Source organism: Notolepis coatsorum (genome assembly GCF_963971535.1).
Source record: "Notolepis coatsorum genome assembly, chromosome: 13".
Classification (NCBI taxonomy): Eukaryota; Metazoa; Chordata; class Actinopteri; order Aulopiformes; family Paralepididae; genus Notolepis; species Notolepis coatsorum.
In genome coordinates, this window is record NC_140177.1 from 18,186,158 (window position 1) to 18,213,337 (window position 27,180).

At 45.9% G+C, this 27,180-nt stretch overlaps 1 protein-coding gene across 1 annotated transcript in view; it reads right to left on the reverse strand.

The window, feature by feature from the left end:
* The window catches only part of pde1cb (phosphodiesterase 1C, calmodulin-dependent b), a gene marked incomplete at both ends in the record, with an annotated part of 313,514 nt that overhangs the window by 119,366 nt on the left and 166,968 nt on the right, over positions 1–27,180 (reverse strand). The window contains 3 exon segments of the mRNA XM_084327584.1: positions 20,614–20,754; positions 23,276–23,392; positions 26,683–26,749. Coding sequence (XP_084183710.1) covers positions 20,614–20,754; positions 23,276–23,392; positions 26,683–26,749 — 325 coding nt within the window.

Consider the following 27,180-nt stretch of genomic DNA (forward strand, 5'->3'; position numbering starts at 1 on the left):
GGGGTCACGTTTGTGTGGCCTGGCCTCCCAAAGGATGTTAGGACCTGGGCTGGCTCATGTGTGGCGTGCCAGCGCGCCAGGGTACACCACCATACCAAAGTTCAGACCTATATAGCATGATATAGCATAGCATATAGCATGATATGTAGTAGTATAAGTATAGTAGCATAGTAGTATATACATATTAGCATGATAGGTAGTAGTATAAGTATAGTAGCATAGTAGTATATACATATTGAATGAATAAATGAATGAATGAATGAACGAACGAACGGATGACGAATGAATGAATGAATGAATGAATGAATGAATGAATGAATGAATGAATGAATGAATGAATGAATGAATGAATGAATGAATGAATGAACGCATGAATGAATGAATGAATGAATTTATTCACACACACACACACATGATATATTACATGTACATATCTTCATGTGAAACAACAACGATGCAAATTGTGTGCATGTGCCAGGTCTCCCAAGAAGCTATTTAAAGCTTTTGGAGGGAGCCTGATCACAAATATAGACAAAATATAAACAACAAAAACAAAACAAAAACAAAACATACAACGTGGGTAGGCTTGGACACCTACCTACTAACTGCATACAACATAGATACATAAATACAGACAATTTATATACGTAAGTTATGATTCTATTTAGAGATATGATTCAAGCAGTTCCTCTTTCAGTGATTTTTTTTATGTTTTGAAGGATTTAGACAGTTTCAGACTCTCGTCAAGCTCGTTCCAGATCTGTGGGCCCCTGCATGCTATGCTTAGGCTAGCACATTTGAGTTTTCTCCTCTTGCCAAATATAAGATGCCTATTTCTTGTCTTGTGGATGTGCAGTGGACGGCCGACTGGGACAAGCTCAGACAGTCTGTGATTCATGTTGTTGACAACTTGATACATAATTGATGCGTTTTGGTGTATGTTAAACTCAGCGAGCCTCAGGAGACCAGAGCGATGGAACAAAGGGCGTGAGGGCACTTTATACCCGGACCATGACACTACTCGTAGTATTTTCTTAAGCTTTCAAGTTTCTTGAGATGGCTGGGGTAAGTGTTGCACCATATGACGTTACAATAATTGATGAGGGGTTCATACATGGTTTTATATAGAGTGAGAAGGGCAGGCAAGGGAAGAAAATGACGTATTTTACAGAATAAGCCACCATATTTGGATAGTTTTGTTTGTAGATATTTTATGTGGCATTTGAAATTTAGTGACTCATTGATGACGACCCCCAGGAATTTTGTGGACACCACTCTTGACAGCTCCTTTCCATTAATTTCTTTTTTTTTTATCCACTTTTTCTCCCATTTTCTATATTTTCTCCCATCCCAATTTCGTATCATCCAATTCAACCCTCCCCTGTCACGAACGCTGTTTCTTGCCTCCCACAAGCCGGCTGCAATGTGGACTAAGTCATACATAGCACAAGTCCCCTCCGGTACTTGAGGTAACAGCAGTCGCATATTTTCACCTGCGCAGCTCGATCTCTCAGTGGCGAGGAGAAACGCGTGGGAGGCTCACGCTGCCCCCGACACTTCCTGATTCTACTGCGCAGGCGCACCAACCGACCTGTAGGAGTCACTGTCCACAACGCCCGATCCCCACCCATCAGTTTCCCACCCCCTAATACGGCCAATGTGTATTAGTATGAACGACCAGCTAAACTGAAAGCAATGTGGAGCGCTGGGCTCGAACAGTCCTTTCCATTCATTTGTATGCACTTCTCTATTTGAATGACCACATCAAACAAGAGGTGGACGCAGGCAAATACTGCGGCATGGTCATGCTGGACCTACAAAAGGCCTTTGACACGGTCAATCACTCCATTCTGATTGACAAGCTAAAAGCAATTGGTTTTGATAGTCTATCAGTGAGCTGGATGCAATCCTACCTTGAGGGGAGGGAACAGATGGTGGAGGTAAACGGTACCCTATCCCCCCCCCTCACAGTGAGCTGTGGTGTTCCACAAGGAAGCATACTAGGACCGCTACTGTTCCTAATTTATGCAAATGACATGTCGTCAGCTTGTGACTGCAACTTGTTCCTGTTTGCGGACGACTCAGCCCTGCTGGTCTCTGACAAGAACAAGTTACAGGTTGAAAAAACCCTCAGCTCGGAACTAGGCAGAATCTGCATATGGCTCGCTGATAACAAACTATCATTACACATGGGCAAAACAGAGTCCATTCTCTTCGGTTCAAATAACAAACTCAGCAAGACCGACGGCTTCTCAGTTACAGTGGGTGACAATATTGTCACAAGGAAAGATGAAATTACCTACCTGGGTCCCATCCTAGAGGCTAATCTCTCCTGTGACAAAATGGCATCCAATGTAATAAAAAAAGTCAACCAACGAACTCGATTCTTGTACCGGATCTCCTCTCTGGTAAACAAGAACACCCTGAAGACTCTGCCAGGAGCACTCATTCAGGGTACTACGACTATGCTTGCACCTCATGGTACCAAAGCACCTCAAAGGCGCTAAAAACAAAATTACAAACATCTCAAAACAAACTGGTCAGACTACTGCTTGACCTTACTCCTAGAACCCACCTCACCCCTGCCCACTTTGACAACCTAGGATGGCTTAGAGTAGACGACAGAGTACAACAACTTGCAATGGGCCTGGTCTACAAGATACACTACACGACCAAGGTACCCATGTACATGTCAAAATACTTCCCAAAGGTCAGTGAATACCACGATCACAACACCAGAGGGAGCTCCACAAATCATGTTAAACCCAGATTCGGCTCAAATAAGGGACTAAAACACGTTTCGCAATTATGCCACATCAATGTGGAACGCCCTACCCAAAGCTGTAAAGGAATGTGGATCACTACCCACTTTCAAAACCTCTCTCAAGGGACACCTACGGGAGACTGCAATTCAACACTGGCCCCTGTAAATATCCTAACCCAACCCCCTCCAATGTACAGTCATTTACCTAGTATGGTTTTGTCAATAGTTCAATGTACAATTGTGTTGTTTGTACAGTGTCTCCTCCCCCCCCCCCCTCAATGTACAGTGTTACTTGTTTATACAGTGTGCCCCCCCCCCCCCCCCCCCCCCCCAACCACCTCCAATGTAAATTTACCCAGTATGGTTGTCAATATCCCAATGTACCCAACCCCCCCCCCCCACCCAACCTCCTCCAATGTACAGTTTCTACGTCAAATGTATATACACCCTTTTCTTGACTCCTTCTGTATCACAAACAGTACTGTATTTGCAAATCTGGTATGTCATAAATGTATAGATGTAGCAGTACTGACTATCTGTATGTCATATATGTCTATATGAATTGAAAATGGGGGACCCTGATGGAAACAAGACAAACGTCTTTCTCAGGTCTGCATCCCCTTAACAATTGTATGTATTGAGCCGTACTGTATTGTACCCATTCTGCAATCTGTTAAATAAAGTTTTCATTCATTCATTCATTCACAATACTGTATGATCTGTGCGCATCCAATTTGAGTGGAAAACAATAAAGTTTGTTTTGCTGAGATTAAGTGATCATTTATTGCATTTAAACCAGGTGTCCACTTTTTGTAGTTCAGTGTTGAGTAAATCTTGTAGCTCGAGTGGATTTTTGTGTGACAAAAACAAATTTGTGTCATCAGCAAATATTACTTTCGCTTATTAGCATGATAGGTAGTAGTATAAGTATAGTAGCATAGTAGTATAGACATATTAGCATGATAGGTAGTAGTATAAGTATAGTGATACATGCACTGGCGGTTATTGCTGGGAGCCAATCCACCAATCCCTTCCTTCTCTGCATATTATTTCCTAGCGGGGCCTGCTTTATGAATGATGTATTGATTATTGATTTACTGGCGTCTGGAGGGCCTGTGCGTGATAGATGCCGCCGCCCGCGGCTCCAGCGGTAATGTGCTTCGCTCCTGCGTGGCGACGCCCACTGGAACGCACGGCGCCAACAGCTGTCACTGCCACCTTATTACGGTGATTAAATAGTACCGCAGAGCGGGGGAGGCTGGCCGGCTAGCTGGCTGAGGGGTGGGGTGGGGAGGCTGGGGGGGGGGGCTGGTGGTGTTTCTGAGCTTGGCATCTGAAATGCCTACGGTAACTGGTGGGGGGAGAGATGTAAAATAATGGGACATGATGGGGGGGGAAAAGGGACGAAAGACTACATTGTCAAAAGATGAAATATGGAGGAGAGCGGGGGGGGGGGGGGGGGGGGGGGGGGGGGGGGGGTGTAAGGGAAACATGCTATTGTTAAGGGGAAACACGCTCCTCAATGTGTTATTGTTAAGGGGAAACATGCTCCTCAATGTGTTATTGTTAAGGGGAAACACGCTCCTCAATGTACTATTGTTAAGGGGAAACACGCTCCTCAATGTACTATTGTTAAGGGGAAACATGCTCCTCAATGTACTATTGTTAAGGGGAAACACGCTCCTCAATGTACTATTGTTAAGGGGAAACATGCTCCTCAATGTACTATTGTTAAGGGGAAACACGCTCCTCAATTACTATTGTTAAGGGGAAACATGCTCCTCAATGTACTATTGTTAAGGGGAAACACGCTCCTCAATGTGCTATTGTTAAGGGAAAACATGCTCCTCAATGTACTATTGTTAAGGGGAAACACGCTCCTCAATGTGTTATTGTTAAGGGGAAACATGCTCATCAATGTGTTATTGTTAAGGGGAAACACGCTCATCAATGTGTTATTGTTAAGGGAAAACACCTCATCAATGTGCTATTGTTAAGGGGAAACATGCTCCTCAATGTGTTATTGTTAAGGGAAAACACGCTCATCAATGTACTATTGTTAAGGGGAAACATGCTCCTCAATGTACTATTGTTAAGGGGAAACACGCTCATCAATGTGCTATTTTTAAGGGGAAACACGCTCCTCAATGTACTATTGTTAAGGGGAAACATGCTCCTCAATGTACTATTATTAAGGGGAAACGTTACACTGAGTCTCGTGGACGTGTTGCAAAATGGGAAACACATTTTTTGGTGTGTCAATATTGAGACGATGACAATGAGCACTAAACACTGTGGCTTTTGGACTGATTATTTTGGAAATGTGCAGCGGTATTCTGGAGCCTCGAGCAGAACTAGGATTAGAGAATGATTTCCCGCTCGGATGTCTGGTTCCCCTCCCCGGAGCGGTCGCTCGTGGACTCTCCAGAGAGAGAGAGAGAGAGAGAGAGAGAGAGAGAGAGAGAGAGAGAGGAGAGAGAGAGAGAGAGAGAGAGGAGAGAGAGAGAGAGAGAGAGAGAGAGAGAGAGAGAGAGAGAGAGAGAGAGAGAGAGAGAGAGAGAGAGAGAGAGAGAGAGAGAGAGAGAGAGAGAGTCCATTTTTAGACGGCCACACGTCAGGCAAAGCTACAATTAGGCTGACATACGCGACAACTGGCAGTGATGCGCTGAATGCCGCTGGGAGAGAATCAACACGTTTCGCCCTCTATATGCCGCACATCTCAGCCTCAGATCTTAAGCTCAGAAATGAACATTTCACATTCAACAGGTCGCACCTCTATCCCTGTATTAATACCATTCATACCATATCCATTTATACCCTAGATAAGGTTTGTTCCAGCTGCAAATACACACTGTGCGCACTAGAGTGTATGTGTGTGTGTGTAGGTTTGTACAGTTTGCTTGCCAGCATTTATCAAAGTATGTAGGGCATTTGCATCAATTTGGGGGCCTTTTGCTTTTAATTCAATAAATTGAGGCAGTTTCCCTTCAAAATTCAAAACACTGAGAACATAGTCCTGTCCACTCTAAATACAAATAATAAATAATTATGAATAAATAATTATGAATAAATAATTGATAACCAATGTGCTGTTTCCGCTTGCCTCAAATCGATTGAATTGACCTACAACCCCCGGGGCGTGATGTAGAACTAGAAGATGAACGCATCAATGGAGGATAGGGGTGGAGCAGTAGAGGGAGAGAACCTCCAGAATGGCCTACAGAGCAAATGAAAGGAAATAATGGGAGACGCTTAACAGGGATCTAATAATGGTGTTAGATGGGCTTATAGTTACAATGGTAAATACATTAGAGAAAGATGGGAGACATTATCTCTGAACATGATCCTGAATCGTTGAGAGAACAGAGGCTTGATAGATGGGAGTCAGGTCCAGACGGCAGAGAGAAATAGAGAAATTAGGAGACAGCTAAGAAAGCAGTGGAAAAAGGCGTCAGTGGACGAGAGAGAGGGAATTAATGTTTTGCAGGAAGAGCTAAGAAGTCGGTTAGCAGTACTCATGAGGGCAGAACAACGTAGGAGGAAGAGAAAGAATAAGGCACGAGTCAGGACAGCATTTCATAGGGATCCATATAAGTTTGTTAAAGGAATGTTCAGCCGAGGAAAGGGAGGGCAACTCAATACTTCAAGGCAAGAGGTAGAGGAATATATACGACTCAGATACAGGAAAGAATAGAGAAATGGGCCTTCTTCTTCCAGATATACCACCATTAGGAGAGGGAAGAGAATACGATGGATAATAGGCCCAGGGGCGTAGCTGGGGGGGGGGGGGGGGTAGATTAGGATGATTCTAAGGGCCCCAGCACTGGGGGGGGCCCAGAGAACACTATTATTATCTTTTTATTAATATGGTTTTATTATTATCCTAAAGTAAGTTAATGTAGATGACTTAAAAGTATAATTGCCTGTATTAAAAGAAAAACGTCACAAAAGAAACAAACAGGTGCTTTTTTAAAGTTTCCATAGATTGTGACACCCCTGCATTTCTCTAACAATGGTTTGATCTACTGCCTCACGAGTCGCTCATTGGTCCCTCCCACCATGAGCCATGAGCCAGGTGCTGAGTGAGTGTCGCTGAGTGAGTGTGTCACGGTGTGTTTAAAGACGGTATGTCATTGGTGGTGGTGGCAGGCAGACCTTTCATGTAAGTTACAATGCTCAATACAAAAAAACACATTTATAATCATCATCTCCTCTTAATTTTCGCTGCTTTGAATTACAGGTCACAGTCTTTATGTTAGCTATAGCTCAGCTGTTAGCTAACGGTGTTGTCAAGATCCAGACCCCTCCCCCTCTCTCTCTCTCTCTCTCTCTCTCTCTCTCTCTCTCTCTCTCTCTCTCTCTCTCTCTCTCTCTCTCTCTCTCTCTCTTCCTTGCTACCTCTGATTACAGATGTGCAAACAGCTGCCACTCCTCCTTCAACTCACAACTATAATTTTCCTTCAAGCATTGACTTTCATATTTTCCATCATATACCACTTTCTGATTTCATTTCATTGGAAAGAAAAGAATGATAATAAAATAAGAATAAAGTACTTATATCTGCGTTTACAGATGCCAGCCTTCAAGTATCTTAAGGTACAACTACCTGAAAATAAAATAAAAGAGAAGAATGCATTATAGAATGATAGAAGATAAATTATGATAGAAGCCCATCTCCTACTGTAACTAACCTGCACACTGTATATATATATATATATGTGTGTGTGTGTGTGTGTGTGTGTGTGTGTGTGTGTGTGTGTGTGTGTGTGTGTGTGTGTGTGTGTGTGTGTGTGTGTGTGTGTGTGTGTGTGTGTGTGTGTGTGTGTGTGTGTGTGTGTGTGTGTGTGTGTGTGTGTGTGTGTGTGTGTGTGTGTGTGTGTGTGTGTGTGTGTGTGTGTAGCCAGCCAACCAGGTAGAACATGGCAGAAAAAAGAAAAAATCATGTATTCAAACCAGTTCAGTGTATTCCTAAGTGTATTGCTCTCCTGTGTAGAATGATGTGGTGACTGCAGACTCAGGGAGGAGGCAGAGGAAGTGAGAAAGAGACCCAAGAGTTACAGGTAATGGGATATCAGACAGCTTAAAGTGTAGGATAACATCCCTAGTAAAAAAAAAATGCTATAGGAATCTCTATAAGTTTTTGGAATCCTATAGCAATCCTTTAGGATCCCATATGATTAATTGAATAAGTCAAAGAATCTTGAGATTTTTTGTTTGTTCATTCCTATATTGGGTTTAATTTTCAATTAAATAGACAGAAGATAAAGTTGATAGTCATGTTGATTTCTTGCAGTCCATTACAGTTCATTAACTTCAACAGGGTTTTCAAGGTTGGGTATCATTGTGTCATTTAGGGGGTGAACGCAAGGTCATGACCCCACCAGTATCCAAGAATCCTGAATTGTCCCCACCAATAGCTCAACACTTGTCACTTGCGCCTCCTTGAATTACTTGCGCGTGTAACAGGTAGGGCTTTAGCACTCTGCTGAGAAAGGCAGCAACCCGTCCCCTACAGCAAAAAAGCTAGTGCTCCGCCCGCGACAGTTCAAAATCAAAATCTGCTTCGTAAAAGGTACACAGTTTACTCAGTTTGAGTAAAATGTACTCAGTTTGAGTCAAATTTACTCTGCGAAATTTACTGTGTATATCGAAGTAGGGAGTGATTGTATACTACAGAGCACATAAAAATGTAAGTGTCTGTCAACCTAATAGTGTGCTTGAGACTTTGTGTGGGAGATGGGATTACAGAGAGACAGGACAAGTAACAGCTTTTGTATGTTGAGTATCAGAAAACATTGTCACAAGAATAGGGGAAAATATGCCTAGCCTAGTGCGACTCAAGGTTCTTTGGTAGACTATTGCATTGGTTCATTCATTGAAGATGAACGCAATGCGACATCCTTTACTAGGCTCACCCACCAACAGTTCAGGTGCTGAACTGCTGATCCAAATGTATAGGTAAAAACCATATTATGCGTTTTCATCAATAAATACATGGCCAAAATGTTTCGCTCACGCGCTTGCGCGCGCTCGCTTACCTTAGGGGCCCATAAGTCAATTCTGTCAGGGGGCCCAGAATCTACAGCTACGCCCCTGAATAGGCCACCAAGGTGGAAGGAGGTGGAAGCTGTATTAAGGCGTGTAAATGCTTCTTCAGCCCCAGGCAGGGGTGTAGCTCCAGATTCTGGGCCCCATGAAAGAATGTATTTGTCGGCCCCCAGTGAATGCCAGCGCGCGTAAGCGCGTGAGCGCAAACTTTTTTGGCAATTTTTTTATTGATGAAAACGCATAATATGGTTTTTACCTATACATTCGGATCAGCAGTTCAGCACCTGCACTGTTGGTGGGTGAGCCTAGTAAAGGATGTCGCATTGCGTTCATCTTCAATGAATGGACCAATGCAATAGTCTACCAAAGCCCCCCCTCTCTCTCTATATATCTCACACTGTTACATCCCAATGTATATATTCCCCAGTGTGTGTCTCCATGTGTGTGTGTTCTCCATTTTGTTTCCTCCCTCCAGCCATTGTTCCCTTCACCATTGGTCAATTCTTCCATTATTGCAATACAGCACCGATTGGTGGATGGCTTTCCAGACTCCAACACTCAATCCACACCACCCAATCATGGATCACCCCACACCTGTTAAAACATGGCTTCTCACTTCAGTCTCTCTCTCTCTCTGGCATGAGGCTAGGCATGTTGTGTTTTTGGTAAACCTGTAACTTTGACAGTATTGCATTTCGTTTATTGGCCTTTGGTGCTTAGTAGTAATTTCCTTGTGTGTGTATGGCCACAGAGAGAGCATTGTTAGTTATAGTTTGTTTTTGTATATATTCTGCTTTTGTTTATGTATAATTAATGTGTTTTTCTCTCTTTCTCAGGAAGCACAGATGGGGTGAGCTGCCATTTCCTTTGGACATTGTTTTCTCCTGTTTTGGTTAGGTAAGAGTAGTTTAGGTAATGTAATCTCTTTTACCATAGATTAGATTGTGTTTATTTGGAGTATAGTGGTGTTTGTTTGTTGTTTTGGCCTGGGCTCACCCCTGAGCTACATGTGCTTCCTTTGCCTCTATTCAATAAATATCATTGTTGTTTACAAACCTGGTCCATCTTTTCTGTCAACCAACTGTTATGTTACAGCCCTTTACCCTTAGACTCACAGGGGTCGTAACTTAATGGGGGCTCGTCCGGGATCTTGTAACCCGTGTTCAATTGTTGGTTGATGGATTTGGTGAACTGTGTTTGTTTACACTTGTATAGTAATTAATTGATTTGTGTGTAAAAATGGCATTTGTGTAAAAAAAAAAATGGCAGTTAGTACTTTTGATCTGGGGAAATTCTTGAGCAATCCTACTTGGGAAGCGCTAGATAGCTGCCGCAAGGCAGACTTAGTGGAGATTGCCACACATTTTAAACTCTCGGTTCAACAAAAGCATCTTAAGCAGGATATCAGGTGTCTTGTGGTAGATAAGCTGTTGGAGCAGGGGACGCTTGTTTTACCTGCGGTCTCTGATGAACATGCAAGTCCTCCTGGTGAACCTACGGAAGCACCGCCTTCTGAGGAGCAAGCCCATGGTGCTGAAAAGGCAGGTGTGAACGTCACATTGCCACATTTTCACTTGACCTCTCCTGTGTCAACTGGGTCTCGAGAAGGGGCCCAGGTCAAGGTTAGAATAGCCCGTCTCCAGATGGAGGCTCAGGAGAAGGCACAAGCACGTGAGGCGGAGTATCGGCTTCGTAGAATGGAGCTTGACGCAGAAAATGAAAGGGCTGTTAACATTCGTAGGTTGGAGCTTGAGCATGAAGTGGAAAAAGAGCTCAGACTGCGGAGGTTAGAGCTGGAAGTCCTAAGGAGTGAATCCAACTCTGCTACACCGACTCCTCCACAAGGCCCGGGTATGTCCTCCTCCACAGCTTATTCATCACACACTTTTGATATAAGTAAACACATTGCTTTGGTGCCTCCGTTCCGCGAGACAGAAGTTGATACTTATTTTAATGTGTTTGAGCGTATTGCTGCTTCATTGCGCTGGCCAAGAGAGGTCTGGCCTTTGTTGCTTCAATGCAAATTGACTGGTAAAGCCCAAGAGGTTTGTTCAACACTTTCCCTAGAAGATAGTTTACTGTATGATACTGTGAAGGCTGCCATCCTTCGTGCATATGAGCTTGTGCCCAAAGCTTATAGGCAGAGGTTTCGCAGTCACAAGAGAGCTGTCAACCAGACCTTTGTAGAGTTTGCTAGCAAGCAAGGCCTCAGATCTTAACTCTCTCAGAGAACTCATTCTATTAGAAGAGTTTAAGAATCGTTTGCCAGAGCGTATTGTAATTTACCTGAGTGAGCAGAATGTGTCCACTCTGCAGCAAGCTGCTGTATTAGCTGATGAGTTTGCGCTAACCCATAAAACTGTGTTTGTAGATAGGCGTGACTCGTTTCTCTCCCATGATTTCTCTCAGAGACCTTCTGTCCCCAACCATTCAGAATTCACACACCCCCGACCAAGAATGTCACCTCCACGCTCAAAAGAGGAGCGGACATGTTACTACTGTCATAAATCTGGTCATGTTATTTCTGACTGTTTAACATTGAAACGTAAGCAGCAACCGTCCTCTCAGAACTTTAGGCAACCCAAAGGGGTTGGTCTGATTAAAATGGCACCTGATTCCGATCAACAGATGCACAATGATCAGGATGTTCTCGATCCTTGTTTCAGGCCATTTACTTCCAAGGGTTTAGTTTCCTTGACAGGGGATCCAAAAGATCAGTGTACAGTTCAGATCTTACGAGATACTGGAGCCTCACAATCCTTTATCCTCTCTGATGTACTACCTCTGTCTGAGAAATCTTCCTCTGGTTCTAGTGTCCTAGTTCAAGGTATTGAGATGGGTTTCGTGCCAGCCCCGTTACACTGTATTCATGTACAATCTGATTTGGTCACTGGGTTCTTTAAAATAGGGGTGAGACCTTCCTTGCCAGTTAAAGGCATTTCCTTTATCATGGGAAATGATTTAGCTGGAGGACAGGTGAACGCTGTGCTGGAAGTGTTGGATCACCCAGACACAGATTCTCTGCCTGATGACTTGTCACAGAACTTCCCTGAAGTTTTTTCTGCAAGTGTTGTCACTCGGGCTCAATTGAAAAAGAGAGGTGATGAAATTAATTTGTCTGACTCTGTTTTTGCTTCAGCCTTTGTCAGGGAGGAGTTGCTGGCTCCAACTTCTGATACCGCTGACAAACCACCGACTCATAGTAAGGTACCCCCACAGACAACTGTAACTAGTTCCGACGCATTGAAGTTACCCGTTACTCGTGAAATGCTAATTACTGCCCAGAAGGCTGACCCTTCTCTTGCAAAATGTTTCTCTTCTCTTGAAACAGAACAGAGGAGAGAGTTGCATTCTTATTTTGTGGATGAAGGAGTTTTGATGCGTACATGGAGGTCCCATGGTACTAGACTGGCAGAGCATGCACAATCGGAGATAGGGCTACCAGATCAGGTACCAGACTGGAGCACTGTTTATCAGATTGTTGTCCCTGCAGTTTATCGTCAGCATGTACTGTTCTTGGCCCATGACCACCCTTGGTCTGGACACTTGGGAGTCACTAAAACATACAACAGAATACTTCAACATTTCTTTTGGCCCGGTTTGAAGTCCGATGTAGCACAGTACTGTCGTACCTGTAGTACTTGTCAGATCACCGGAAAGCCAAACCAGGTAATTCCACCTGCTCCCCTCTGTCCTATACCAGCGGTCGGTGAACCATTTGAACATGTCATAGTTGACTGTGTTGGTCCGTTGCCAAGGACCAAAGCCGGCAATCAGTTTTTGTTGACAATAATGTGTACCGCCACCCGTTTCCCTGAGGCTATCCCTCTTCGCAGAATTACAGCGCCTGTAATAATTAAGGCTTTGACGAAGTTCTTCTCCACGTTTGGACTGCCTAAGGTAGTACAAACGGACCAAGGCACCAACTTCCTGTCTAGGTTATTTGAGCAAGTGTTACAGTCCCTGGGTATCCGACATATAGTGTCCAGTGCCTACCACCCTGAAACTCAGGGGGCTCTAGAACGTTGGCATCAGACCTTAAAGTCCATGCTGCGTAAATATTGCTTAGACACAGAGAAAGATTGGGATGAGGGTGTCCCCCTTGTTCTATTTGCTGCGCGAGAGACCATACAGGAGTCTCTTGGTTTCAGTCCTGCTGAGCTCGTTTTTGGGCACACTGTTAGAGGGCCTCTGAAAGTTCTTAAAGAACGGTTCATGTCAAAGGGTGCCAGCACACCCACTAATGTGCTAGATTTTGTTAGCCAGTTTCGAGAGCGACTGCATCAGGCGTGCTCTCTCGCAAAAGAAGCGCTCTCTTCTTCCCAGAGAACTATGAAACGGCACTATGACGAGAAAGCTGTTTCTCGATCTTTCCAGCAAGGTGATAAGGTTCTAGTCCTGTTACCTATCCTTGGTTCTGCTCTTTCCGCTCGTTTTTCCGGACCGTATGCAATAGACAAGAAGATAAGTGATACAGACTATGTGGTTCGCACCCCTGATCGTAAACGTCACTCTCGTGTTTGCCACATCAATATGCTTAAACCATATTTTTCCAGAGATGGTGTGCAGGTGAAGACCTCAGACCAGACAGCCGGACTGGCCGTCTCTGCTGTTGCCTCAACTCCAATAGTTCCGGACTCTCCTGACGTTAGTGGTGAGGATGTAGATGGCTTGGAGTTGCGCAATGCAGCCCATCAGGGTGCTAGATTGTCCAACACTGAGATGTTATTGAACCTGCCCACTCACTTAGCACACTTACCTGAGGAGCAGCGAGAGGACATCACAAATTTGATTCAGGCCTACATGGCTCTGTTTGGTGATGTTCCCTCCTGTACTTCTGTATTGGCCCATGATATTAAAGTTAACAATGCTGTGCCTATCAAGCAACATGCATACCGTGTTAACATCACCAAGAGGGCCATGATGCAACAGGAGGTTGACTATTTGTTAAAACATGGTTTAGCCAAGCCAAGTTGCAGTCCCTGGAGTTCACCTTGCTTGTTAGCTCCCAAATCGGATGGAACTCCTAGATTTTGTACTGATTTCCGAAAGGTAAATGCTGTCACCGTGCCTGATTCCTTCCCACTGCCCCGCATGGAAGATTGTATTGACAACCTTGGATCTGCCACCTATGTTAGCAAACTAGATTTGTTAAAGGGTTACTGGCAGGTCCCTTTGACCCCCCGTGCCTCGGAAATCTCGGCGTTTGTTACTCCTGACAATTTTCTGCAATATACTGTAATGCCTTTTGGAATGCGTAATGCCCCGGCCACTTTCCAGCGACTGGTGACCCTAGTCCTGGCTGGTGTTCCAAATTGTAATGCCTATCTCGATGACCTGGTTGTCTATTCGACCAACTGGCGTGACCACATGACAACCTTGCAAACTGTCTTTGACCGCTTAGCTGGAGCCTCCCTGACCCTTAACCTTGCCAAGTGTGGGTTCGGCAAGGCTACGGTTACCTATCTTGGTAAGCAGGTAGGACAAGGCCAAGTGCGTCCGGTGGATGCAAAAATATCTGCAATCACAACTTTTCCAGTGCCTACTACTAGGCGGGAATTGCGTAGATTCCTTGGGATGGCTGGGTATTACCGTGGTTTTTGCCGAAACTTTTCTTCTGTCGTCACTTCTCTCACTAGCCTGTGTAGCCCGTCCAAACCATTCATTTGGACAGCTGATTGTCAAAATGCATTTGATAGTGTTAAAGCTCTCTTATGCAGTTCCCCTGTTCTCTCTGCTCCAGATTTCTCCCTGCCGTTCCAGCTGGAGGTGGATGCCAGCGGGGTGGGAGCTGGAGGGGTGTTATTACAGGAAGATCACGATGGTGTCAGTCACCCGGTTTGTTATTTCTCCCGGAAATTTAACAAACATCAACTAAACTATTCCACTATTGAAAAGGAGACTTTGGCTATGTTGTATGCGTTGCAACATTTTGAGGTGTATGTCGGTTCGAGCGTATTACCAGTGGTAGTATACACCGACCACAACCCATTGGTTTTTCTGTCGCGGATGTGCAACCACAATCAGCGCCTCTTGCGTTGGGCGCTCATAGTGCAAAATTATAACCTCAGCATAAAGCATAAGAAGGGGTCTGAGAATGTGTTGGCGGATGCTCTATCTCGGAGTTAAATCTCTGTTGCTGTCGACTCGTTCTACTGTATATTGCTGTCGACTTGTTCTATTTTGCTGTCTACTCGGTCTATGTTGCTGTGGACTCGTTTTATGTTGCTGTCGACTCAGTCTCTCTTGCCGTCAACTCGTTCTGTCATTGTTGACCCGAGTGGTTGTTGTACCAACTGCTAGTTTTTTTTTATAGCTCTTTGTTTTGAAGTACATGTTATCTCAGAGATGTTATCTCGTTGTTAAAAAAAAAACATGTTTAGTTGGTGTTAAGTGTCAAACATGTTTTTGTCTTATGTATGGGGGTGTTACATCCCAATGTATATATTCCCCAGTGTGTGTCTCCATGTGTGTGTGTTCTCCATTTTGTTTCCTCCCTCCAGCCATTGTTCCCTTCACCATTGGTCAATTCTTCCATTATTGCAATACAGCACCGATTGGTGGATGGCTTTCCAGACTCCAACACTCAATCCACACCACCCAATCATGGATCACCCCACATCTGTTAAAACATGGCTTCTCACTTCAGTCTCTCTCTCTCTCTGGCATGAGGCTAGGCATGTTGTGTTTTTGGTAAACCTGTAACTTTGACAGTATTGCATTTCGTTTATTGGCCTTTGGTGCTTAGTAGTAATTTCCTTGTGTGTGTATGGCCACAGAGAGAGCATTGTTAGTTATAGTTTGTTTTTGTATATATTCTGCTTTTGTTTCTGTATAATTAATGTGTTTTTCTCTCTTTCTCAGGAAGCACAGATGGGGTGAGCTGCCATTTCCTTTGGACATTGTTTTCTCCGGTTTTGGTTAGGTAAGAGTAGTTTAGGTAATGTAATCTCTTTTACCATAGATTAGATTGTGTTTATTTGGAGTATAGTGGTGTTTGTTTGTTGTTTTGGCCTGGGCTCACCCCTGAGCTACATGTGCTTCCTTTGCCTCTATTCAATAAATATCATTGTTGTTTACAAACCTGGTCCATCTTTTCTGTCAACCAACTGTTATGTTACAGCCCTTTACCCTTAGACTCACAGGGGTCGTAACACACACACACACACACACACACACACACACACACACACACACACACACACACACACACACACACACACACACACACACACACACACACACACACACACACACACACACACACACACACACACACACACACTTCAGAAACAAACATAGTATCAATGAGAGCATCAATAATACACCTGAGTGATGTCTAGTAAAAAACAAAAAAAACATTTATTTTTTTTATTTTTTTTTGGGCTCCCCCCCCCCAGTGCTGGGCCCTTGGAATCACCCTAAGCTACCCCCCCCCAGCTACGCCCCTGGCCCCAGGGCCGAATGGAGTCCTCTACGGGGTTTATAAAAGTGTACCTGATTCTTGTGGAGGTTAGTGAGAGTATTATGGGATACATCTGGTTATACCAAGAGATTTGTGTAGACCAGGCAGAGGGAATCCTAATTCCCAAGGAGAAAGAGACAGATTTTCTTGAACCTCTTAACCCCGTATACGGTACTTTGTGCTCGTCTGCCGGCTCCGGGCTGCATTTTTCGCCAATCAACCAATACACCGTTCAAAAGTTGAATATGCCGCCTTTCGATCTCCTCCACACTCAACCTATTGCGTGCTTCGGGTCTCGAGTTACAACACTAAATATCCGGCGAGCGTCATTCGCTCCGTCAAGTGCCAGGTACCACTAGGGTGCCCACCTGTCCCACGATTCGCGGGACAGTCCCGATATTGGGACGTTTGTCCCGCGTCCCGCTACAACAAAACAATGTCCCGCAATTCAAAGATAAAAATATATATATATATATATTATTTTAAATATTTTTTTATAATTTTTTTAATTTTTTATCTTTCAAAGATTATTATTTAATTTTTTTTTTAAATGTTGTTAATTTAATGCCTTGTTCAAATACCCTCTTATATTTAAAATAAAAAAATCGGGCGACGTCACAAACCAATGCATTGCGCAGCCGAGCAATAGTATCCAGCTGCAGGACCACAGCACCGACACACTCAGAACCGCGACACTTTGCGGACCCACACTCTCCAGACCCTCGCTCCCATTGGCTGATTTGGGTCACGTGACCTTCCCACCCAATGGCTGAATTGGAGTGGGACGGTCACGTCAATACAGTACAGAGTAAAATGAGTAACAGTGAGGTAGAATGCAGAGGTACAAAACTTGGGTTAGGGCAGGGGTTGGCAACCTGCGGCTCCGGAGCCGCATGCAGCTCTTTAGCCAATCAGCTGCGGTGAATAAAGTTCTTGGTATCTAGGGACATCTATGGATCTCATGGAATGTATTCCCAGTGTCAGAAATATTGTGTCTGTTATTAGGCTTCAGTAAATTGTGATGAAACAAAGGAGAATATAAATTATGATTTTTCTTTGCATCTCTGACAGTGAATAACACCATGCTAAAAATGACCAGACATGGGAAACTGCCACTGAGCTCGTGCAGCACCTTCTTGAGATCATGTGTACAAAAATCTAAGCAAATGAATAAAGGGAAGATGATTAAACAGAAGGTTATGTAGATATAGTACAGAAGTCTGCCATCCGGACACATGCAATTTGAAATATTATTATAGAATATAGAATGCCAGGCCTATAAATTACTTATTATAGCCAACTCGCACATCTATGGATCCGGCCAAATCTCCTCTTTCAAATGGCAGAGTTCAATTTGGACTTAGTATCTCCACGCGTGCACTGAATAACCGTGAATGAAATCGACTGTACTGTATGTACAGTTCCATTCTAATAATGGATATGGCTCCGCCATTTTGAATCTGTTTGCAACGAGGATTGTTGCTAAATGTTCACAGACGGTAGACACACTAGCTGCGCTCCAATCTATGCCAATAACGTTCAGTTTTGTGGTAGAGAATCCCAAGAAATAAGAGAAATAAAAAAATACATACACAAGTCGGCTGGGTACTGTAGTTTTTCTAAATGTCAACGCTCATTGAGAGCTCTGGATGCCCTCTTCTCATAATGACTACAACTGGCCACGTTTTGCTAATTCAAAATGGCGGATATTTGCTAAATTATAAACACATTCCATGAACTAAAATCTCACTAATAAACACTTTAAGGGGTTAATATAGTGGCACAAAGGCACTAGAAGCAAGGGGAAGTAGTGAGGTGTATAAAGGCTGTGGCCAAGGCTGAGATGAACTGAGAAAGTGTAGAGAAGAGGAAGCCTAGTTGGAGGTACCTGTGGAGTACAGAGGACATCATATGAATAGGGGCTACTTATGAAGTACCACACCTAAAACACCACAGAACCTAAAACAGTTTGTGGACGGGGGTTCAGAGATGGCAATTTTGGCGCATATTCTGTCAGAAGAGTACAGGTGGATTCAGGTAGGTTTTTAAGCAGGAATGAGTCAGGCCACCTATAGGAAGCTAATGATTGGGAGATGCAGGTAGATTTGGGAGGAACACGTATATAGTTCCATGAGAGATAGGCAGTACTAACTTGAGGACAGTGTGTTGTCTACAGGTCAGCGGATAGTTTATCTTATAGAATTTACGGTGCTGTTACAGACTCTGTCCAAGCTTGTATCATCATGTATGTATCCTTGTAATATTATATTGTATTGTATAGGGAATAATATATATTATGTGTTATGTATGTAGGCAGGTTGTATTGTTTTTTTTGTCTCCCTCCTGTGTAACCTATCATTCTCTCAGGGTCAATTAGCAGCAGCAGCAGCAGCAGCAGCAGCTGAGGCTCGTCAGACAATTAACCTCCACATCCCTCCACATCCCTTCATATATCCCTGTGTGTGAGCTAGTTAAAGCTCTGTTGAGCTCATGTTTGGTGCATGAGCTAGTTAAAGCTCTGTTGAGCTCATGTTTGGTGCATGAGCTAGTTAAAGCTCTGTTGAGCTCATGTTTGGTGCATGAGCTAGTTAAAGCTCTGTTGAGCTCATGTTTGTGTGAGAGCTGGTCAAGGCTCTGGTTTTCTAGCCATTCCCTATAGTATTGTACCTTTTGTGATCCTGGCTGTTGTACATTTCTGTTTTACCCATAACCTGTTTGTGTATTTGTTTATTCCTCGTCACCCAGCTTATGGTGATTGTTTTTCTTATATATTAATCTTTTGTTTCGCACACAGGGACATTGAGGACAGGAAGATACCCTGGGTCTACATTTTTGCATCACGTAGGTGACCTACTGTTAAAGACACCAGCTTTAGAAGTGAGCACCACCACCTGTACTTTGGGGCGTCCGCGCCTGTAAAGGGGGAGGGGGGGCTTTTATTTCTTTTTGATATTTCATTTGGTGCTCACTGGTAAGTCCTCCTTGCTCTGTGTTGCTGGTTTTGAATTTTGTAAAATAAATATTATTATTTTGCAATTTGTCTCTTGCGTTTTGTGTCACTGCACCCTCACCTACCCTGTCTGTAGCCTTGTGTTGCGTCTCCCCACTGGGGTACGTAACAGGTGCCCATGGAGGATTCAGTGGAGGCTTATGAAAGGAAAAAGCTTAGATGCAGATTTAGCAGCAGAAAGTGAACAGCGTGGATTTAAAGCTAGAGTTTGACCAGTAGATATGATGCAGAGGATTTATAGCACAATCTACTTCATCATACTTGGGAGAGTTGGGGATTTGTGGGCAGAGTTTGCGATAGGCGGTAAATTAGTTGTCAGAAGAAGCATTGAAAGGATTGGTTGTGGAGAAATAATGTCAGCTGGGGGCCAAAGTAATGAAAGGGTATTCCTTTTCTTCTCCATCATTTCATCTGTGATATTGTTATCAGGAATAGTTCTGTTTTCGACATAAGGATAGGATAACACATGTTCTGTATGTGGGTATCATGGACAATGATACCAAGCATGGAGGGGGTGGTTCTGGGATGCTGGAACTAACTGTCAAGCCTTCCAGAGGTGTCGTGGGCCTAACTTAACGAAACAGAAGTGAAGGGAGGTGCCCAGTTGTTAACCGGGTTGTGGTGGCCATTAGGGGTCATGTGGTAGGGTATGTAGCATCTATCTATCTACATGTTGGATTGTGGTGTCATTAGGGGCCATGTGGTAGGGTATTTAGGATCTATCTATCTACTGTACATGTTGGGTTGTGGTGTCATTAGGGGCCATGTGGTAGGGTATTTAGGATCTATCTATCTACTGTACATGTTGGGTTGTGGTGTCATTAGGGGCCATGTGGTAGGGTATTTAGGATCTATCTATCTACATGCTGGATTGTGATGGCCATTAGCATAATTGTCAATACATGGAGCTCACATCAAAGGGGTGCAGGTCTGTTGAAGTTGCAAATAATGTTTGGGGGCCATTATGGGCCATGTAATACATTCTTAGTGTGTAGTTCCATAGTATACGTATCTATAGGCATTTTGGACATGGGCGTGTTTCTTCACCGAGTGCTTATCTTTCTCATTAGGGCACAAGTATCTAGTGTTTCATTATAAATGGAACTCACAGGGCGCCAGGGTGGCGCACCACGTTACTGCACTGCAGACCTACGTGGTCGACCCGGGTTCGTCTCCCGAACCCGACGTACATTTGCCGCCTGTCTTTCCCCCCATATCTTCTCCCGACCTTCCTCTCTCTGCTCTCTGTCGGTCATGTCTGACCAGGAAAAAAAGCTGAAAAAATGCAAAAAGTTAATAAAAAAATATATTTAAAATGGGACTCACCACCACGCCAGTCTTCAGCAGCAGGTAGTGTACGGTCTGCGTGACATCAGCGGCGTGCATCAGGTTGTGGTAGGGGTTCTTGTGTTTACTGTAGCCCACCTCCAGGGCCTCCACGAACGACACCACGGCCGAGATGGGAATCTATGCAACGGAACAAAAGAAAACGTGTTCACATGAAAACACAGCTGTCGGTCCGGGCCTTTCCTGCGGACCGTCCGGCCGGCCCTCAGGATCTACAATCACAGCATCGTGAATCATTTGAAGTGCTGCCACCACACGCAGCGGCAGACCAGCGTTATGATTGCGCATTCACGCCGACTCCGATACCCGCCGGCCATTTCCTCTAACGCTGTCATTCTCAGGTGCCTCCGCTTCAAGTGGAGATGTCCTCAAGTCATAACACAATATGGCCCAAATGAGATATACAGCGGAATCCATGGAGGCGGGGAGAGAGAGAGAGCCCACTCTAACAGCCCACACTAACAATATGGTCTGAATATCAATGGCCCCGGCTGGAGGATGAATAGCACAATCTGCCACTGACCCTCCAGAGACAATGGAGCCAATCAGCAATAAGGGGCGTAATGAAGGGAAACTCTAAGCCCACTTGCGATGAGTGGTGAATATATGTACAGTGAAGAATAAGAATAAGAAGATTGCTTTATTGTCAATGTACACAAGGCAATTTAAATTGGTCTTTGTTGCCTATCCCTCCTAGTTACACACAGGCACCCACACATATGCATTTCATCAGAGATGTCAGTGCAGCGTCACCTGGAGCAGTTTTGGGGTTCAGTGCCTTGCTCAAGGGAACTTAGGCAGAGATGGTGGGCACCGTAGATGTAATACCAGCCACCCTTCAGTCACCAGCTCACAGCTGGAATGCACCCTCCCGTCAGTGGCAGGGATTGAACTGGCAACCTTTCGGTTACTGGCCGGCCTCTTTACCTCTAAGCCAACCTTCCCCCCAACCCTCCTTACCACCCTGTACCTCCGTATCACCCTGTACCCCCTTACCACTCTGTACCCCCTTACCACTCTGTACCCCCTTACCACTCTGTACCCCCTTACCGCCCTGTACCTCCTTACCACCCTGTACCTCCTTACCACTCTGTACCTCCTTACCACTCTGTACCTCCTTACCACCCTGTACCCCCTTGTACCTCCTTACCGCCCTGTACCTCCTTACCACCCTGTACCTCCTTACCACTCTGTACCTCCTTACCACTCTGTACCCCCTTACCACTCTGTACCTCCTTACCACTCTGTACCCCCTTACCACTCTGTACCTCCTTACCACCCTGTACCTCCTTACCACCCTGTACCTCCTTACCACTCTGTACCCCCTTACCGCCCTGTACCTCCTTACCACCCTGTACCTCCTTACCACTCTGTACCTCCTTACCACCCTGTACCTCCTTACCACTCTGTACCTCCTTACCACCCTGTACCTCCTTACCACCCTGTACCTCCTTACCACCCTGTACCTCCTTACCACTCTGTACCTCCTTACCACTCTGTACCCCCTTACCCTCCTTATCACCTCCTTCTGTCCTCCTCTCCTCTTTACCAATTCCTCTCCTCCTTACCCTCCTCCTGTCCTCCTTCTCTCCCCCTCTTCTCCTTCTATCCTCCTATCTTCCTCCTCCTCTCCTCCTCCTCTCCTCCTTACCACCCTCCTCTCCCCCTCACCCTCCTCTCCTCTCAGATTCAGATTCAGTTGTATTGTTGCATCTTGTCATATTCACAGACAAAAAGAGCTAAATTCTTGGGTCTGTGCCCCTCCACCTACAGCATGTCAATAAAATACACAATATAATACATACGAACAATAAAAACCAACATAATAGTGATTTAAGAAAAAGTGACAGTGCTGACAGTGGTGATATAGAAAGTGCAACAGTAGAATAAAATGTACGTAAAGTACTTAAACATACTTAAAATGCTAAATACATAAAAACACACAGTAAAATCATAATGGTTAGATAGTGTTCATGAGTCCTCTTTACCCTCCTCTCCTCCTTATAACGCTCCTCTCCTCCTTACCCTCCTCTCCTCCTTATCACCCTCATCTCCTCCTTATCACACTCCTCTCCTCCTTACCCTCCTCTCCTCCTTATCACCCTCCTCTCCTCATCATCCTCCTCTCCTCCTAAGCATCCTCCTCTCCTCCTAATCACACTCATCTCCTCCTAATCACCCTCCTCTCCTCATCATCCTCCTCTCCTCCTAAGCATCCTCCTCTCCTCCTAATCACACTCATCTCCTCCTAATCACACTCATCTCCTCCTTATCTCCTCCTTATAACACTCCTCTCCTCCTTATCACCCTCCTCTCCTCTTTACCATCCTCTCCTCTTTATCACCCCCCTCGCCTCTTTATCATTGATTGTACAGCACTTTGGTTGGCTCTTGAGTTTTTAAACGAGCTTTATAAATAAATGACTTGACTTGACTTACCACACTCATCTCCCCCTCCTCTCCTCCTCTCCTCCCCTCCTCCCCTCATCTCCCCCTCCTCCCCTCCTCCCCTCATCTCCCCCTCCTCTCCTCCTCTCCTCCTCCCCTCCTCCCCTCATCTCCCCCTCCTCCCCTCCTCCCCTCCTCCCCTCATCTCCCCCTCCTCTCCTCCTCTCCTCCTCCCCTCCTCCCAGTAACTGTACCTTGAAGCGGCTGATGAGATCGTATCTGGTGAGCAGCTCGTAGAAGATGAACTTCAGGGCGTGGTCACCGCTGGCCTCGTTCAGAGCGAACACGTCAAACGACCACTTGTCCACATTCTGTGAGGAGGAATAAAGAACAGAAGTGAAACAGCGGCCCTTTGGTCGTCCCCTTCAATAAGGAAGACATACAGTCGGCTGGTGGAATGAGCAGGGCTGACGGTGCAGCTTGGTGATCAATCAGAGTTGGGGAGAGCTGGGGAGAGCTGGAGAGAGCTGGGGAGAGCTGGGGAGAGCTGGAGAGAGCTGGGGAGAGTTGGGGAGAGTTGGGGAGAGCTGGGGGAAGCTGGGGAGAGCTGGGGAGAGTTGGGGAGAGTTGGGGAGAGCTGGGGGAAGCTGGGGAGAGCTGTGGGGAGTTGGGGAGAGCTGGGGGAAGCTGGGGAGAGCTGGGGAGAGCTGGAGGGCGCTGGGGAGAGCTGAGGAGAGCTGGGGAGAGCTGAGGAGAGCTGGGGAGAGCTGGGGAGAGTTGGGGAGAGCTGGGGAGAGCTGAGGAGAGCTGGGGAGAGTTGGGGAGAGCTGGGGAGAGTTGGGGAGAGCTGGGGGAAGCTGGGGAGAGCTGGGGAGAGCTGGGGGAAGCTGGGGAGAGCTGTGGAGAGTTGGGGAGAGCTGTGGAGAGTTGGGGAGAGCTGGGGGAAGCTGGGGAGAGCTGGGGAGAGCTGGGGGAAGCTGGGGAGAGCTGGGGAGAGTTGAGGAGAGTTGGGGAGAGCTGGGGAGAGTTGGGGAGAGCTGGGGAGAGTTGGGGAGAGTTGGGAGAGTTGGGGAGAGCTGGGGAGAGTTGGGAGAGTTGGGGAGAGCTGGGGAGAGTTGGGGAGAGTTGGGGAGAGTTGGGAGAGTTGGGGAGAGCTGGGGAGAGCTGGGAGCGTTGGGGGAAGCTGGGGAGAGTTGGGGAGAGTTGGAGAGTTGGGGAGAGTTGGGGAGAGCTGGAGAGTTGGGGAGAGCTGGGGAGAGTTGGGGAGAGTTGGGGAGAGTTGGGGAGAGTTGGGGAGAGTTGGGGAGAGTTGGGGAGAGTTGGGGAGAGTTGGGGAGAGTTGGGGAGAGTTGGGGAGAGCTGGAGAGAGTTGGGGAGAGTTGGGGAGAGCTGGAGAGAGTTGGGGAGAGTTGGGGAGAGTTGGGGAGAGCTGGAGAGAGCTGGAGAGAGTTGGGGAGAGTTGGGGAGAGTTGGGGAGAGCTGGAGAGTTGGGGAGAGTTGGGGAGAGCTGGGGAGAGTTGGGGAGAGTTGGGGAGAGTTGGGGAGAGTTGGGGAGAGTTGGGGAGAGTTGGGGAGAGTTGGGGAGAGTTGGGGAGAGTTGGGGAGAGCTGGAGAGCTGGGGAGAGTTGGGGAGAGTTGGGGAGAGCTGGAGAGTTGGGGAGAGTTGGGGAGAGCTGGAGAGTTGGGGAGAGTTGGGGAGAGCTGGGGAGAGTTGGGGAGAGCTGGAGAGCTGGGGAGAGTTGGGGAGAGTTGGGGAGAGTTGGGGAGAGTTGGGGAGAGTTGGGGAGAGTTGGAGAGCTGGGGAGAGTTGGGGAGAGTTGGGGAGAGCTGGAGAGTTGGGGAGAGTTGGGGAGAGTTGGAGAGCTGGGGAGAGTTGGGGAGAGTTGAGGAGAGCTGGGGAGAGTTGAGGAGAGTTGGGGAGAGTTGGGGAGCGCTGGGGAGAGTTGGGGAGAGTTGGGGAGAGTTGGGGAGAGCTGGGGGAAGCTGGGGAGAGCTGGGGAGAGCTGGGGGAAGCTGGGGGAAGCTGGGGGAGAGCTGTGGAGAGCTGGGGAGAGTTGGGGAGAGTTGGGGAGAGTTGGAGGAAGCTGGGGAGAGCTGGGGAGAGCTGGGGGAAGCTGGGGAGAGCTGGGGGAAGCTGGGGGAAGCTGGGGAGAGCTGGGGAGAGCTGGGGAGAGCTGGGGGAAGCTGGGGGAGAGCTGTGGAGAGCTGGGGAGAGCTGGGGAGAGCTGGGATGAAACACTTGCTCTGAGGAAAAAATAACACTGCACCTGAGTTTTGTATCTATGACAACAGTATAGCTATCATCAGCCACCTGACCACCATTGTATGACAGACTAGCATTGTTGCTTCTGATTAACGTTATATCTTTGTTATCTATTTGTTATTTTACTGTCTAGAACCGCAATTTGCACCTTTGCTTTTTATTGCACATTTGTTATTTATTTGTATTGTTTGTATTGTATTATCATGATTCGCATGCTGCCACATTCACTCACTCCTCATTGGGACCAATTGAAAAATGACGCTATATGGACACAAAGCCTACGTTAACTTGTTGTGGCAGTGTGTGCTTTGTGCTGTGAGTACTGTTACAGCCCTGGCCTTGGAGAATCTGACCTAGAGGAACCTGGTCTAGAGTAACCTGACCTAGAGGAACCTGGCCTAGGAGAACCTGGTCTAGAGTAACCTGACCTAGAGGAACCTGGCCTAGAGGAACCTGGTCTAGAGTAACCTGACCTAGAGGAACCTGGCCTAGGAGAACCTGGGCCCCAAAATGTTCAAGGGCCCGCACTCATCCAACTCCCAACGACAGCCATGAAACCGTGATTCAAAAGATAAAAGTAGCAGTTTATTGATTTATTTATTTTCTTTTAAGTTCAGAGACCAAACAAAACAAACCCTCAATCCCTAACGTTCCTAACAAAACTAAATGAAAAAATCTAACCTAACTTATAAATAGAAAACATGAGAACATAGTCTACCAACAAAAACACTTGACAATCTGAAGTAATATACACGGTTAGATACAATTACAATAATGGTTATTTACATACAGTATGTTTAAAGAGACAAAAACATCATCTATACTACCGCTATAACCTTTCAGCACAGGTCACTTAACTTAAGCATCGGACTAAAATGGCCGCTGTTTGATTGACACGCTACTTGGCCTATTACGTGCTTCCAATTTCGGGTTATAAGACCAAACAGCCAACGAGCGTCAGTTTAAAAAAAAATTGACCAGTCACCTGACGGTGAAAATGAATGAATGAATACTACAAAATGAAAGGCAGCACTACAAGATCAAAACACAAAGCACAGCATGCCGTTGGAAGAGAGAGAGAGAGAGGACTTGACAGCTGGAGTTTAAATCCGCCGGCTGGACAAATCACCCCCCCCCCCCCCCCCCCTACACACACACACACACACACACACTCACACAGAATAATTGCTCACACTGGGGAGGAAGAGGAGCAGGTTAACTGACAATACATTACGACAATAAGTGACCCAAGGGTCATAACAGCAGGTCTGTGTGTTTAGGAGCGCTTGATCCTTAATGAGTGTGGGTGTTCACGTGTTTGCGTGTGAATGTGAGTCCCTGCATGCATATGAGCATGTGTACGTGTGTGTGTGTGTGTGCGTGCGTGCGCGCTAATACCTTGAGCACGGATATGACAGTGGGAGGATAGCTGAGGCCCACCATGTTGGAGGTGCGTCTGTACATCCTGGTGGAGAGAGATAAAAAAAAAAAAAAAAAAAAAAAACATCAAATGAGACAGCGTGCTGAGCTTAAGCATCACCGGGGGTTACCGTGACAACCAAGCATCACCATGGGTTACCGTACTGTAACTCCACCTCTGACACAAGTCACTGTGACGCGTCGACCGACTTTCAAAATAAATACTGGATGCAACTAGGTGGGAATTTACTTCTAAAAAGTTACACTAGGAGGAAAAAAAAGACATTATCTTGTACAACTAATTAAATTATTTTTGACAAAGGCTTTGATCAAACTGAGGCTAAACTGCAGATCTTAATGAGCGGGTATCAACCCTGCGTTCCGGGGGCTCAGTCCGCTGACAGGCATGCTGCGTGCCGACGATGTCAAGGGTTCAAACCCTGTCACGTCACATTTCCTGTCTGTTGTTATTTCAAC